Raw genomic sequence first — 13461 nt, forward strand, 5'->3', positions numbered from 1 at the left:
ATACTGTAATTTCTAATAAAGTACCTGTTCAATAGCAGAGCTTAATAGCTTATGGAAGTTGAAGAAATATAACAAACACGTGCAACACAAGAGATCTAACAGAGCTGATTTAAGGCTTTGGTGTTTGTCACATGCAGAATTCTAATAAACTTGCAAATTCTAACCTTGGCTACTGCTTTCACTCTCCGGCTCCAAGGTATTATCAGGTGAAGGGGGCCTAGTATCATTGTGCTTTGAAACTTTCTGACGACAGGTTGGACACAGTTTTTTCCCTGGTATAAGTTGGAGACTATGGTGGAGTCTTGCCAATTGTAAGGTGATCACACGCAAGCCTTTCTTTACCATCTTCTCTCCGTGACTCCCAAAAGGATCCAAACATTGTTGTTCATTACATGTGTAAAGTCTTAAGAACTTGTCCCAGTGATAATCACATATGGACGTCACTGGAACATCGGCAGTAAGTCCACATCTGAGCTGCAATATCTCCTGCTCATCCTCATTTGGATCATGGAAATTGTCCGATTGTTGAGGGGGGCATTCTTCTGTCAGAGATTTTCCAATAGAACATACTTTCCGATTTGAAGAGAACATCTTTTTGGCGTAACAAAATTTCAATCTAGTGATGTAGCTACAATAAAATTATGGGGTCATACCTATGTGTCCCGGTACCTATGTGTCCCGGTACCTATGTGTCCCGGTACCTATGTGTCCCGGTACCTATGTGTCCCGGTACCTATGTGTCCCGGTACCTATGTGTCCCGGTACCTATGTGCCCCAGTACCTATGTGTCCCAGTACCTATGTGTCCCCATACTAAAAAAGGGTTATTATCTAAAGTCTCGAGATAATAAAACTACACGAGATATGTCTCCCTTAACATGTCTTTTATTACAAATCAAATAATACCGAATTACTTTTTAGCTCACCTCTTAGCAGAGGTGAGCTTATCCTATACCGTGGCGTCCGTCGTCCGTCGTCGTCGTCGTCGTCCGTCGTCCGTTAGCAGGGCACGTTTCGTAACTGTTGGAGCTATTGAGTTGAAACTTGGTACACATGTACCCTTATGTAATGACACCTTGGAGACCAAGTTTCGGTCAGATTCGTTTCATGGTTTGGCCACCAGGGGGCCAAACGTTAAAAGTGAAAATATGAAATATCTCCGTTAATAGTAGTCGGGAAATTTTGAAAAAAATATGGTAGGTACTTCTAGCAAAGGTGCATCATATATCCTCCGGGTTTTTGATTTGCCCTCCTTTTCAAGGTCACAGGGGTCAAATAGTGTAAATTGGCCGTTAGGATGTAACGATGGCACGTTTCTAAACTGCAATGACTATTGATCCCAAATTTGGTACACATTTACCCCTTAGTCAGGTAATCTCAGGGACCGAAGTTTGGTCCAATATGATTCACCACTTGACCACCAGGGGGCAAAATCCAAAAACCTTAAAAATGTGATTATTCCTTAACTTCTTGCCCGATTGCCACCAATTTGATGTCAAGGGTACATCTAACCACCATACAGTATATGTCACACAGGTTTTTAATTTGACCTTCTTGTCAAGGTCACAGAGGTCAAATGGCGTAAATTGGCCGTCAGGCCGTAACTATGGCACGTTTCTTAACTGCAATGACTATTGATCACAAATTAAGTACACATGTACCCCTTGGTCAGGTGGTCTCAGGTACTGAAGTTTGGTGCGATCTGATTTGCCGTTTGGCCTCCAGGGAGGGGGCCAAATCCTAAATTCTTCAAAATGCCATTATTCCTAGTATTACTTGCCCGATTGGCACCAATTTTATATCATAGGTACATCTAATTCTAACAACCATTCAATGTGTCACCCGGGTCTTCTTTGATTTGACCTACTTTTCAAGGTCACCGAGGTCGAATGTACTGTAAATTGGCCATTTTGGGGAAATTGTAATTGCTTGGACCTACATCAAACCTAACACTACATGACACAATACCATGCTCTTTATCCATCTTTCCTCCACATGAGGTGAGCACAATGGCCCTGGCCATTTCATTTAATAATACTGAATTACTGTGGCACTTATCTTTTCAATACGGGTCTCACAATTCTTATAACACAAACAAAAAACATAAAAATCTGTTAACACAAACGAAACGAAACAATTCGAGTTAAAACATATTAACATAGATAATTTTAAGGTGATCGATCGGTCGCAGTTGACAGCCTTTTGCAATAGCAATTACATTAATTAATCACAGGAGGCATAAACAATGATATGTATATGTGACTTTATTCGTACCCAATGCAATGCGATACTGCCCTCCAGTACGAATTTAGGTCCCGGTCCCCATCTTCATATTGGTGTTTGAGATGCACAAGCCTGGCCTCCAGCTTGCGCCACTTCCTTCTCCTTGGTGCTGGTGTGTCTCCACGATCGGCAGCATCGATGGATGTCTCAACAGATGCCTGGTTGTCCTTTAAAGGAATCCTATTCCCATGATGCCCAATGTTGAATGAATGTCAGCTGATAAAAAAAACCCATACGAACCTACCTGCAAAATATTTTGAAAATCTAACGATGTTATTGTTGATTTTAAGCCAATTAATTGAGAAAAATATCATAAATTGCGGGCGCCGCCATTTTGACCAGTCACATGACTGATTTTAGCGGAAGTGACGTTTGCTGTGCGTAAGAAAAGTGGTGTCGTCATTGTAGCAAGTTTTGATTTTTCCGCTGTTAAAATGCCGTATTGCATCGCAAAACACTGCCATAATTCAGATAGAAACAATCCTCGAAAAGTACGGTTCCATCTTTTACCTGCTGGTAAACGTAGAAAGCACATTCGACGGCAGTGGCTGGCAAAATGTGCCCGGCCAGAACCGAAAGACCTACAGGCCTGTGTGTGCAGTGAGCACTTCAGACACCCTGAAGATTACTCTGAAAGTATGGTGAGGCACAATTTGGGCTTTCTGGATGAGCCACTCCTAAATGCGGATGCTGTGCCGTCGATATTTTTCGAAACGCCGCCTGCTAGTCCAGTCAAACTAAGCCAAATGGGGGCAAACCTGACACTAATTGCAAGAAAAATGAAACCACTTGTTTTATGTTCCTCTAGCTCCACCTTATCAGTGACTAAAAGTTCCACGTAAATGAAGGTATGGAACATGGTGAATTTTTATGATGATTGCGACTTTTTCCGATTTTTCAGGCAAGTATGCGGTATTAAAAAACGGTGTAATTTGGCCATTTCTTGACCTATTCCATTCAACTTGGTGTCTATTCCCATGTTTTCTGAGGTGTTCTCTCAGGATAAACTGGTATTAAGTGCCTAGAACCATCCCCTATGCCCGCAACAGGGGTACCCCTACCCCCGACCCTTGATTTTGACCTGTCATGGTCACTTCCGTAATGAAGGCAAACCTCACACTTATTGCAAGAACAATAAAACCACTTGTTTTATGTTCCTCTAGCTCCCCCTTATGAATGACCAAAAATTCCAAACAAATGAAGGTATGGAACATGGTGAATTTTTAGGATGATTGCGACTTTTTCCGATTTTTCAGGCAAGTATGCGGTATTAAAAAACGGTGTAATTTGGCCATTTCTTGACCTATTCCATTCAACTTGGTGTCTATTCCAATGTTTTCTGAGGTGTTTATAGCTGACAATGTAGATCACAATGTGAGAACCTTAGATGGGAGTGGCACCTTTCATGGGATGGGCATTGTTGTAAGCATCACACCAAAAGCAGAATCAGCAAGCATAATCATCAAGCAGAATCAGCAAGCATTGTCAAGCGGGTGTCCGTATCGGCCGATGATGTAGCAAAGGTTGGGAGGATTGATATATACTCTCCTTCTCGTGATGGTATGACGAGTCTGACCTATAAGAAACTCCAGTTGCCACGATGTGGAGAACACTCTCCAAATGTTGATATATTGTGGGAGTTGGCATTTGGTGTCCGGCCTCAGAGACCAGGTTGGTCTGGGTTCATGCAGATGGTATCTAAAGGTGAACACCCTGGGCAAGCTTCGGTCATGCTACTACCAATGATTGACATGAACCCCTCAGATCTTACATGCATCAACTCTACGTTGCACTTTGTTTGTGAGCATGCTAATGATTACGGTGTTGTTCCAGTGCTAACGTTTGATCAACCCCTCTGGTACAAAGCCACCACAATCGTTGAGAACGAGTCTGAAAATAGTCCTCTTCGGCCCATCGTACTCAGACTAGGTGTTTTCCATGCTCTGATGAATTTCTTGGGCGGTATTGGCCACTTGATGGCTGGTTCTGGTATCAGCGAAAGTTTGGAGAAGGTCTATGCTAGTAACACCGTCACCCACATAATGAGTGGAAAGGCTGTTTCGAGAGCACTTCGTGGGCACTTTCTACTGGATACCGCACTCAGCAAAATACTGTTGTACGAAGTACTTGGAGTTGAATCTGAGCAAGGTGATGATGTGGAAAAGACCAGAGAGGAGATGGAAGATGACAATGGTGAGGATTCTGAAGATGACGATGGAAATGATGATGGTTCTGGCGACACCAGTAGCAGTATTCCCACTGACCCAGAGGTTCCGTCGAATGCCGATTCCGAACTTCCCCACCCAGTTCTGAAGGAACTTGCCAGACTCTATGACCAGCTTTTGGCGGGCGAGATTTCCCTGGAAGATCTCGAATCATCCCCTACCTTGGCTTCTATCAAGGAGATGATGGATGAAAAGGCAAGCCATGTGACCGGAAGGACAAGTCGGTTATGGTTCATGTATCTGAAGATGATTGTCATTGTTAGAAAGTTCATTACCTCTGAAAGAACAAGCAACTGGCATCTACACTTAGAGGCAATGAATGACATGCTTCCCTACCTTGCAGCATCAGGACACAGTTTGTACACAAAATCTATCCACATCTACTTACAGAAGATGTCCGATATCCGTGCCACAAACCCTAGTGTGTAATATGTAAAGAGCAATCTCTAGTGAACTCACACAACTGTCCTTCTGACATATATAGCCAGTACATTGGGGGATGAGTCCCCCAAACCCCCTCCCCCGTTCTCTGAAAGTGACAGGTTTTAGTCAGTACATTGGGGGGAAGCCTTCCCCCCATTGGACTCTAAAAATAGAATTCCTTGGAGACGCTGAACAATAAGGCCCCATAAAGAAATAGTCCCCGCCCCGGTAGCTGTCTCATATCTGCTGACAGAAGCAGTGTTTGTGGTGAGTTAATAATTGAATGCATGTCATGGCACCCAGGAGCTTTTTCTCATTTCTGAAACAGTTGCATGGTTGGAATGAATTTCTAAATCAGTCCGTCAAATCTCTATGCAATGAAAATTGAAATGTCACAACTGTCTCCACCGACGTTGTCCTGTATGTCCTAGCAGACGATTTTTAAATAAATGATGTGATTGATATACTTGTAGATTGGAATGAATTATTTCTTCAATGATATGAAAGTTGAAAGCCCTCTGACATGTCTGAGTACAAAAATGCAGAGGCAAGACACATCATGCATGTCATGACACCCAGGAGCTTTTTCTCATTTCTGAAACAGTTGCATGGTTGGAATGAATTTCCAAATCAGTCCGTCAAATCTCTATCCAAATGGAACTTTAAGACCACTCTATATTTGTGCAGTAGTGTTAAAACTGACTTTTTGAAGTAAAGTATGTAAATCGAGAAGAAGAGGACGTTTACTTCGTCTGCAATGAAATGTCACAACTGTCTCCGCCGACGTTGTTGTCCTGTATGTTCTAGCAGACGATTTTTAGATACACTTCAAGACAGTGGCGCCGGTGTGAATAAATCTACTTGCGTGATTGGTCAATGGCTCATGACGTCATGAAATAATTGCGTCAACAACGGGAATCATGGTAACTGTGGTTGCGGTGCGTCGTGAAAGCAGGATCGGCAAGCGCGGCCCGTATGGAATGCAACAAACTGTACCGGAACCGGAACTGTCATGGGTCTGCACAAATTTTTTCAGATTCAATGGACATGATGGATATATGAATTTTGTTTACACTTTATACACACACGTAACCATTACACTCACTACGTTGTGTGAGTTACAAACATTTCATGAATGGACTACACGCTGTTAGAAGGTCAGATAGGTATTGGGCCGGTCTATCCCCAGATCTGGTGATAGAGCAAGTTTTAATGCGCAGTCTAAAGACAACGGGCAGACTGACGAGAGGAAGGGGAATGACAGAGACGCAAAGAATCATTTGGGCTTTATCAAGACCAGTTTGTGGAGAAGTCAACAATGCAATGCAGAAATTGACTTCTGTTGAATACACCACAAGCGAACAACATAAGGACCTTTCAACGGCACGTAAGAAGAGGGATGCCAATGACGTGAACAAGCTACTCACATTCATTGAGGACAAGTCTACTTTCGGAAATGCTGAATCTCTCAGAAATATAGTCAATGGTGTTATTGCAACAGACAATGTGAATGTGGACAGAGCAGAGAATATTGGCAGTAAATCCTAGGGGACATGGAGGGAAAACAAGTTCTGAAGTACACATTTAAGAAGAAAGACCAGGCAGTCACAACGGATTCGAAGTCCAAAATCTCCATCGATGGTGAGGATGTGAGCATTGATCCTCTTCTCCTGTTTCAGAGACTTGTGATGGTCAGCACACAGAAGGAAAGTCTTCAGGACGCATTCGGCTATGAACCCTGTGGCTATCCACCTGCTTTGTTTGAAAAAAGGAACGAACTCTTGAAAGCTAATAAGCCAGCGCTTGCTAACGCTCTATGGGACCTTGCTGGGGATCCTTCTGATGAACAGACGCACATGGATATTGCAACATTCCAATTTGTCCTCGATGGTGGAGCTCTTCTGCACAAGATACCATGGGAAACTGGGAAGACATACAATGCTATCTGCCAAAATTATGTTGCTCATGTCAAGAAGTATGGAAACCCAGTCATAGTGTTTGATGGTTACGAGAGTGGTCCAACTCCAAAGGATGGGACTTACAGAAGACGCACTGGTACCAAGCAGGCCTAAGGAGTTCAGTTTCATGAAAACATGCCTCTTCAAATGAAAAAGGATGAATTCCTGTCAAACAAAGAGAATAAGCAACGTTTCATAAATCTCCTTGGAAAGCATCTTGAAATGGCCGGCTGTGATGTTCATCATGCAAAAGGTGATGCTGATCTGTTGATAGTGAAGACGGCACTGGTAGTGGCCAAGAAAGGTCTGACCATACTGGTTGGCAGCGACACAGATCTCCTGGTTTTGCTAATCCATTACACGACTAAGAAGCACAAGGATATGTACTTTCAGCCCCAAGCTAAAGCAGGTTCTCTCATCCGATACCTTGATATCAAGAAGCTGCAAAATGCTATTGGTGAGAATGTTTGCAGAAACATCTTATTCCTTTACGCTGTTCTCGGATGTGACACTACTTCGAGGTTGTTTGGTCATGGAAAAGCTGTAGTTCTTTCATTGGCAAAGAACAGCCCATCACTTGTCAAGGCAGCTGAAGTTTTCAACGATCCGGGAAGATCAAACAAAGTAATCGCAGAAGCCGGTGTAAACGCTCTGATGTGCATATACAAAGCAAATCCCCGGGTGACAACGAACTTGGACATACTTCGCCATCAAAAGTACCTTGAACTTCTGGCCACCAAAAAAAGGTGGTCCACCCAAAATCCCTACCTCCAACTCGGGCAGCTGCCAAGTATCACTCCTTGCGTGTATATCATCAGATGCAGACATGGAAAGGAGAAGAACTGAATTCAGAGACATGGGGTTGGAGGGTGCAAGGAGAAGCATTATTTCCAGTGGCAAGTGACTTGGATTATGCACCAGAAGAACTGCGAAAAGTAGTTAGATGCCGCTGCAAATCTGGCTGCCAAACCAAGCACTGCGGGTGTCGGCAAAAAGGACTGCCCTGTAATCCAGCGTGTGGGGAGTGCAGAGGTGTATGTGAGAACATGATTGACCAAGGAACACGGTGACTGAGGAGGATGCGTTTTAACGTCTTAATTGGACCCTACAGTACCTAGGCATGTCCGCATGTGGCATGGGGGGGGGGGGCAGACTGGTCCTCTGTTTGACCATGGGCATGGTTTAAAGGACATTTAAATGTCAAATGTGACATAAACAGTAAATATTAATAGTAAAATTCAACATAGGCCTAGATGATTGAAGTTTGACCTGCCCTCGTGTTTGTAACCTGATTTCACCATTTCTGCAAATCTGGCTGCCAAACCAATTAGGCACTGCGGGTGCGACTTCCCTGTAATCCAGCATGTGGGGAATGTGAGAACATGAGTAACAACTGATGATGCTTTTATAATGTTTGCAACAATGCCGAGTAAGGAAATTAGTTCTTACCTATGTGCGCGCGTGTGGGACTGGGGGGGGGGGGGGGGGGGGGGTGTCCTTAGTTTGACCATTGGCATGGTTTAAAGGACATTTAAATATAAAATGTGACCTAAACAATACATATTAATAGTAAAATTCAAGATAGATGATTGAAGTTTGACCTATCCTAAAGTTTGTAACCTTTGACCTAATTTCGCCAGGTCCCTAATATGCAAAATGTTGGACACCCCCAGAAATATATGTTCCACACCAGGTACTTCTTGGAATTTTTAATATCTTATTATATGTACTTAAAGAAGACAAATAAAAGTGGTTTCATTTTTCTTGCAATTAGTGTCACCTCAAACCTTAGTTTGACTGGACTATGCGTGTTCAACGCCAGTTCAACCAGCACCATTGGACACGTCACAATCTACCAGTGGCAGTGCACATCATCGGAGAATGAGAAATGCTGCGAGGAGTAAGAAGAAGGTAGGCACAATTACATCCAAACCACCTGGGCTCAGGGATATTATATGAGTTCAATAACCTGTAAAAATATAAGATGATGTTTTAGCTATGTTTTGATACCACACCACACTGTGCCGTGGTGGCTGCAAGCCACTACCCCTTTAAGTAAGTCAAGTGTGGGGGACTTGCGAAAGGTAGCGGCAGGTGAGAGAAGGACTGCGTCTTTTTTTCGCTGTGTGATTGACATGATTGAGAGAATTTGTGCGAAATAAAAGTTGAATTGTAACCGGAGTCGTGATTTAGTATACTTGGTGAGTGTTCTGCATCGGATTACCCTGTGCTCGTTACCACCATGCACTTCTGCAGGCCATGGTGAGGAATTATGTACGCCAAGAACTGGACTGTCATCGTCATGACAAACTGGAGTGTACTAATACTGTACATGTAGGCCTGTACCTCATGACCTGAGTATAGTACTGACCTATATTTTTGTTTTCGTTTCAGCTTGTAGAAGGCCTGATCTCTCCAAGTGATGCTGGACCTTCTCCTTCAGTGTCAACCCCAGGTTCATCATTGGATGATACCATGGACTGGGATCATTCTGGTGTCGTTGATGAAAACAATGACAGTCTTGACCCTGATCACCCAGCCATACCAGCTTCAAAGGGACCAGAAGAGGAGGCACATTGCAAATGTTGCAGGCATGCGAATCCCATAAAGACAAATGGTGAGGATATTGATTTTCTAGTAAACAAAAATGCCATGACTATAGAACTCATGAACTGAGGCTATTTAGTAGTAACATCTCAAGATGGGTGTTGGTTTTCATTGCTTCATAATAATAATAATAATGATAATTTTGTTATTTAAAGTGCCAATAGAATCTGACCCTTTCTAGCACTGTACAATAACGTGGACCTATAAACTAAAGGTCCATGACAATAATAATGGAGAAAAATACAGTAAAACAAAGTGCACAATTAGATATAAATAAAATAATTTATCATAAGACATACAAGAAATAGTTATACCGAATTATGCACTATCACTTGATGGATTTCATTCTGCTTTATGTGTTAATCTATGTATTTTATTTTCAGAAATGTCAGTACAGACTGATCAGATTGATCTAATTGCTGCCATCGAAAAGGATCATACCTATTCAAAGAAAGTTACAGCCGCTCTACAACCATCCAAAAGTGCCAGCAGTCTTGCAGAGGTAAAGGTAAGTCAAGTGCAACAGGTTAATTTGAGCCAAATGTGCTATGTTTGCGCCAACTGTGGTAGTAAAGTTATGAGAATTGTGATGAATATTTCCCGCCAGTATATTTTGCGAAGTAACTGTGATAAACCGGGTTCTGTGCTCCTTTGTTACTAGGATGACATTGTGACGTCATGCAACCGAGCATCTATGGTCTGGGTCAATGACGCCGTGATGCAACTCTGCGCAACAGAGAGCCCCAGTCTAAAGGATGTCAGTCTCTTGAAGCCTCTTGAATGATCAAGATGGAGGAAGATGTGAACGCTACCAAAGTTATTAAACAGACGAAATAATTAGAGAAAGATACAACTCGGCTTGTTGATTTTACATAGCCTGGATGTGCAATTTACACCAGACCTCAAATTTTGCTAAAATATAGCACGTTTCTCTTTCAGACCTCCAAGTCCAAGCCAGGTAGCAGACCAAGCCCTCCAGTTGTCACACCACCAGACAATCATGACATGAATGAGGAAGGAAGTGTTGCAATGGAGGACGATGCACAGGATTTGGACATGTTGGATGTCAGTGTTGCAATGGAGGACGATGCCAAGGATTTGGACTTTTCTCCGCCAACTGAGACTGAGAGTGAAAGCGACGCAGACTCCGAATGCGATCCATCGGATGAACCACCAGCATCGACAAATTTCGAAGACATTCAAAATTTTGTTCCACCAATGAATGCTGCAGATGACCGCAAATTTTTGGTTTTTGAATCATGCGTCGTCTCCTTATTTAGAAAATGCCAGAAAACAGGATGTGCTGCAGAGGTCAGTGAGTTTAAAAGAACTGTGGTTGGGTCTAGACTTGTAGTTCAGACTAAATGTACTGCTGGCTGCAACTTTACTTGGTCATCCCAACCTACTCTGAATAGAATGGGTGCTGGTAACCTGCTGTTGTCTGCAGCCATCCTTTTTTCTGGCAATACCTATGCCAGATTACAAGATATTTCAGATTATCTGAAATTGCCTATACTCAGTTGGAGTCAGTTCTTTGCACTGCAGAAGTGCTACCTTTTCCCCGTTATCAATGAAACGTGGAAGTCGTGCCAATTTGGTGTGGTGAACGACTTGAGTCGAGAGTCCAACATTGTTTTGTCTGGAGATGGTCGTTGTGACCGCCCCGGCCACTCGGCAAAGTATGGGACATATTCTCTGATGGATGTCAACACCGGTCTCATTGTCGATTTTGTTGTGCTAAATAAGGCAGATCCCCAGGTGAAGAACTCCAATGCAATGGAGCCAATGGGACTCAGAATGTGTCTTGAAAACATGAAGAAATGGAACATCTCTGTCAACATTCTGACCACTGACAGGCACATAACTGTGCGCAAAATCATTAGGGTAGAATTTCCAGAAATTACACACCAGTTCGATCTTTGGCATTTCTGCAAAAGTATCCTCTACCACACAGCCAACATTCATGTGTGGAAAGACAAGAAATTCTTTCATACTTGTCAACATCCCCCCCCTTGGTGATGAAGATCGATCCAAGTCATGGCTTCCAGTTGGGTCACCTGCTCATGATGCACTCACGAAAGTGGTGAAGAACAAAACTGTCTTGGGTGATCTGAAGTTTTGTGCTCTGTACTGCCATACTGGTTATCTAGAAGTTTATCACTCCCTTGTCACCAAGTATGCCCCCAAGAGGCAGCATTTTTCTTACGAGGGCATGGTAAGTAGGAGTCAGCTAGCTGCAATCGACCACAACCATGGTGCTGGTAGGCAACAGGCTACCACCAAAGCTGACCAGCCAAGGTACAATGTTGTTGTGCCAAAGTCCTTCACAAATAGGACCAAATGGGTAGCAAAGCAAGTGAAGGTCCCAAAGGACCACAGCTATCGTGAGGTCATGATGAGGGATGTGATCCTGGTGCGTACTACTGACCTGGAAAAATCTCATGTGGACCTTCCAGAGGTTCGTCGACACATCTCTACTGCTGAAAGGCCTGCGAAGAGTGATGTCATTGAAGCTACACTGCAGAATTCCCGCTTCAGAAATAAATAAGTATCGGTAAATACTGTAAACCATGAAATTTTCGCGAGTGTTTTATTTTCGCGAAGAGGGCCCCAAACGCGAACATTATTCTCGCGAAAATTCAATCTCTAATGCATTATGCATTGAAACTTCGGGAACCGCGGAATTTAAACGGACGCCAAATCAGAAATGAACAAATTCGCTAACATTTAAAGCCGCGAAAATTTCATGGTTTACAGTAGAGTAATAAACTGAAGCCCAATTTTCAGTTATAATAAATGTTTATTATGCAGACTGTTGATCATGTAACATTACATAAGGGTAATTTGATTTATATTATTGCCCTTAGTCATGAATGGACTAGTATTATGAGCTAAGAGTTATACATTTCAACTGACTAGGGTTGCCTAAGAAAAATTCCTGATTGGGATTGAGACCTTTTTCACATTTTTTTCAGCAGTTTACCACAATCACATATTGGACTAGGGGTGACTGTATTTTGATTTCATATTGCAGTGTTCTTGATACTATACTTTTGCAGAAATGTTACACATCTTATATTATTACATGTACAAAAAAATAATGTCTTTGCTATAGGATAACTTCTGTAAAATATGAACCCAGTACGGTGGATGTTTTGTCATGCTTTCATACAAAAGTCGATACTGTAACCCAGAAAAATTTTGCTGCATTTTTTTTTGTGGAAAACTCATTTTTCCCGCAAAATATACATTATTTGTGCGTTTTAATTTGGCGGAACGACAGGAGCCAAAATGCATAATGTATGGATGAAGTTACAATTTGCGCTTGTTAATTTTGCGGATCAGATCGGACCGCAAAATTAAAACTCACGCAAATTTTTCCGGGTTACAGTACATTCCTGTGTATAAAAAACATTCTGTATTGATGAGCTTTGAAAGTTAGTCTGGATAAACATTGTCAGTTTCATCAGCCTCTCTGAATCCGATGTACTCTCCTGATGGTTCTGGGTATTTCTCGCGTATTGATGTGACAACACATGAGGGGATAACTTTCCGAACATGTTTCCCAAGTCTGTTGTGACACCACCATGTGAATTGCCTGTATGCTGCCAATCGGAATGTTCTGAAATTCAAAAGACAAGTGTTAAGTGTACTGGTATTGCTTGACAGTTTCTGTTTCTAATGGTCTCAATACATTGGTAGTAAACTACATGTACTATACTTATGTTTTGAATTACTGGAACAATTTCAACTGTGAATACCGGTAGCTATTTTTTATGTACTCAAAAAATTACTATTTCTTTAACAATTAAACAAACAATGTCTGGTTTTATATCAATGCTTTGTCCATTATTTTATTAGCATTTATTGGCAGTAGTCTCAGTAGGTCTTTCTATTTTGACCCTGGGTCAGCAATAACAACATACCAGTACCGTACATGTACTGACATGACTGGTAGGTAAACTG

At 42.3% G+C, this 13461-nt stretch overlaps 1 protein-coding gene across 1 annotated transcript; it reads left to right on the top strand.

Moving 5' to 3' along the window:
* Nucleotides 1-8714: 8714 nt before the first annotated feature.
* LOC135501685 (uncharacterized) lies at nt 8715-11514 on the top strand. The gene is made up of 4 exons (XM_064793925.1): nt 8715-8799; nt 9283-9479; nt 9879-10003; nt 10435-11514. The coding sequence occupies exons 2-4, from the start codon at nt 9311-9313 to the stop codon at nt 11512-11514; spliced, it is 1374 nt and encodes a 457-aa protein (XP_064649995.1). The 5' UTR covers nt 8715-8799; nt 9283-9310.
* Nucleotides 11515-13461: the final 1947 nt, after the last annotated feature.

The sequence above is a fragment of the Lineus longissimus genome, chromosome 17 (assembly GCF_910592395.1).
Source record: "Lineus longissimus chromosome 17, tnLinLong1.2, whole genome shotgun sequence".
Taxonomy (NCBI): Eukaryota; Metazoa; Nemertea; class Pilidiophora; order Heteronemertea; family Lineidae; genus Lineus; species Lineus longissimus.

Coding starts and splice junctions, on each gene's coding strand:
- LOC135501685 (XM_064793925.1), top strand. CDS start 9,311: ATGCTGGACCTTCTCCTTCAGTGTCAACCCCAGGTTCATCATTGGATG. Junction 9,480..9,878: donor GCACATTGCAAATGTTGCAG/GCATGCGAATCC, acceptor TTTTATTTTCAG/AAATGTCAGTACAGACTGAT. Junction 10,004..10,434: donor GCAGTCTTGCAGAGGTAAAG/GTAAGTCAAGTG, acceptor TTTCTCTTTCAG/ACCTCCAAGTCCAAGCCAGG.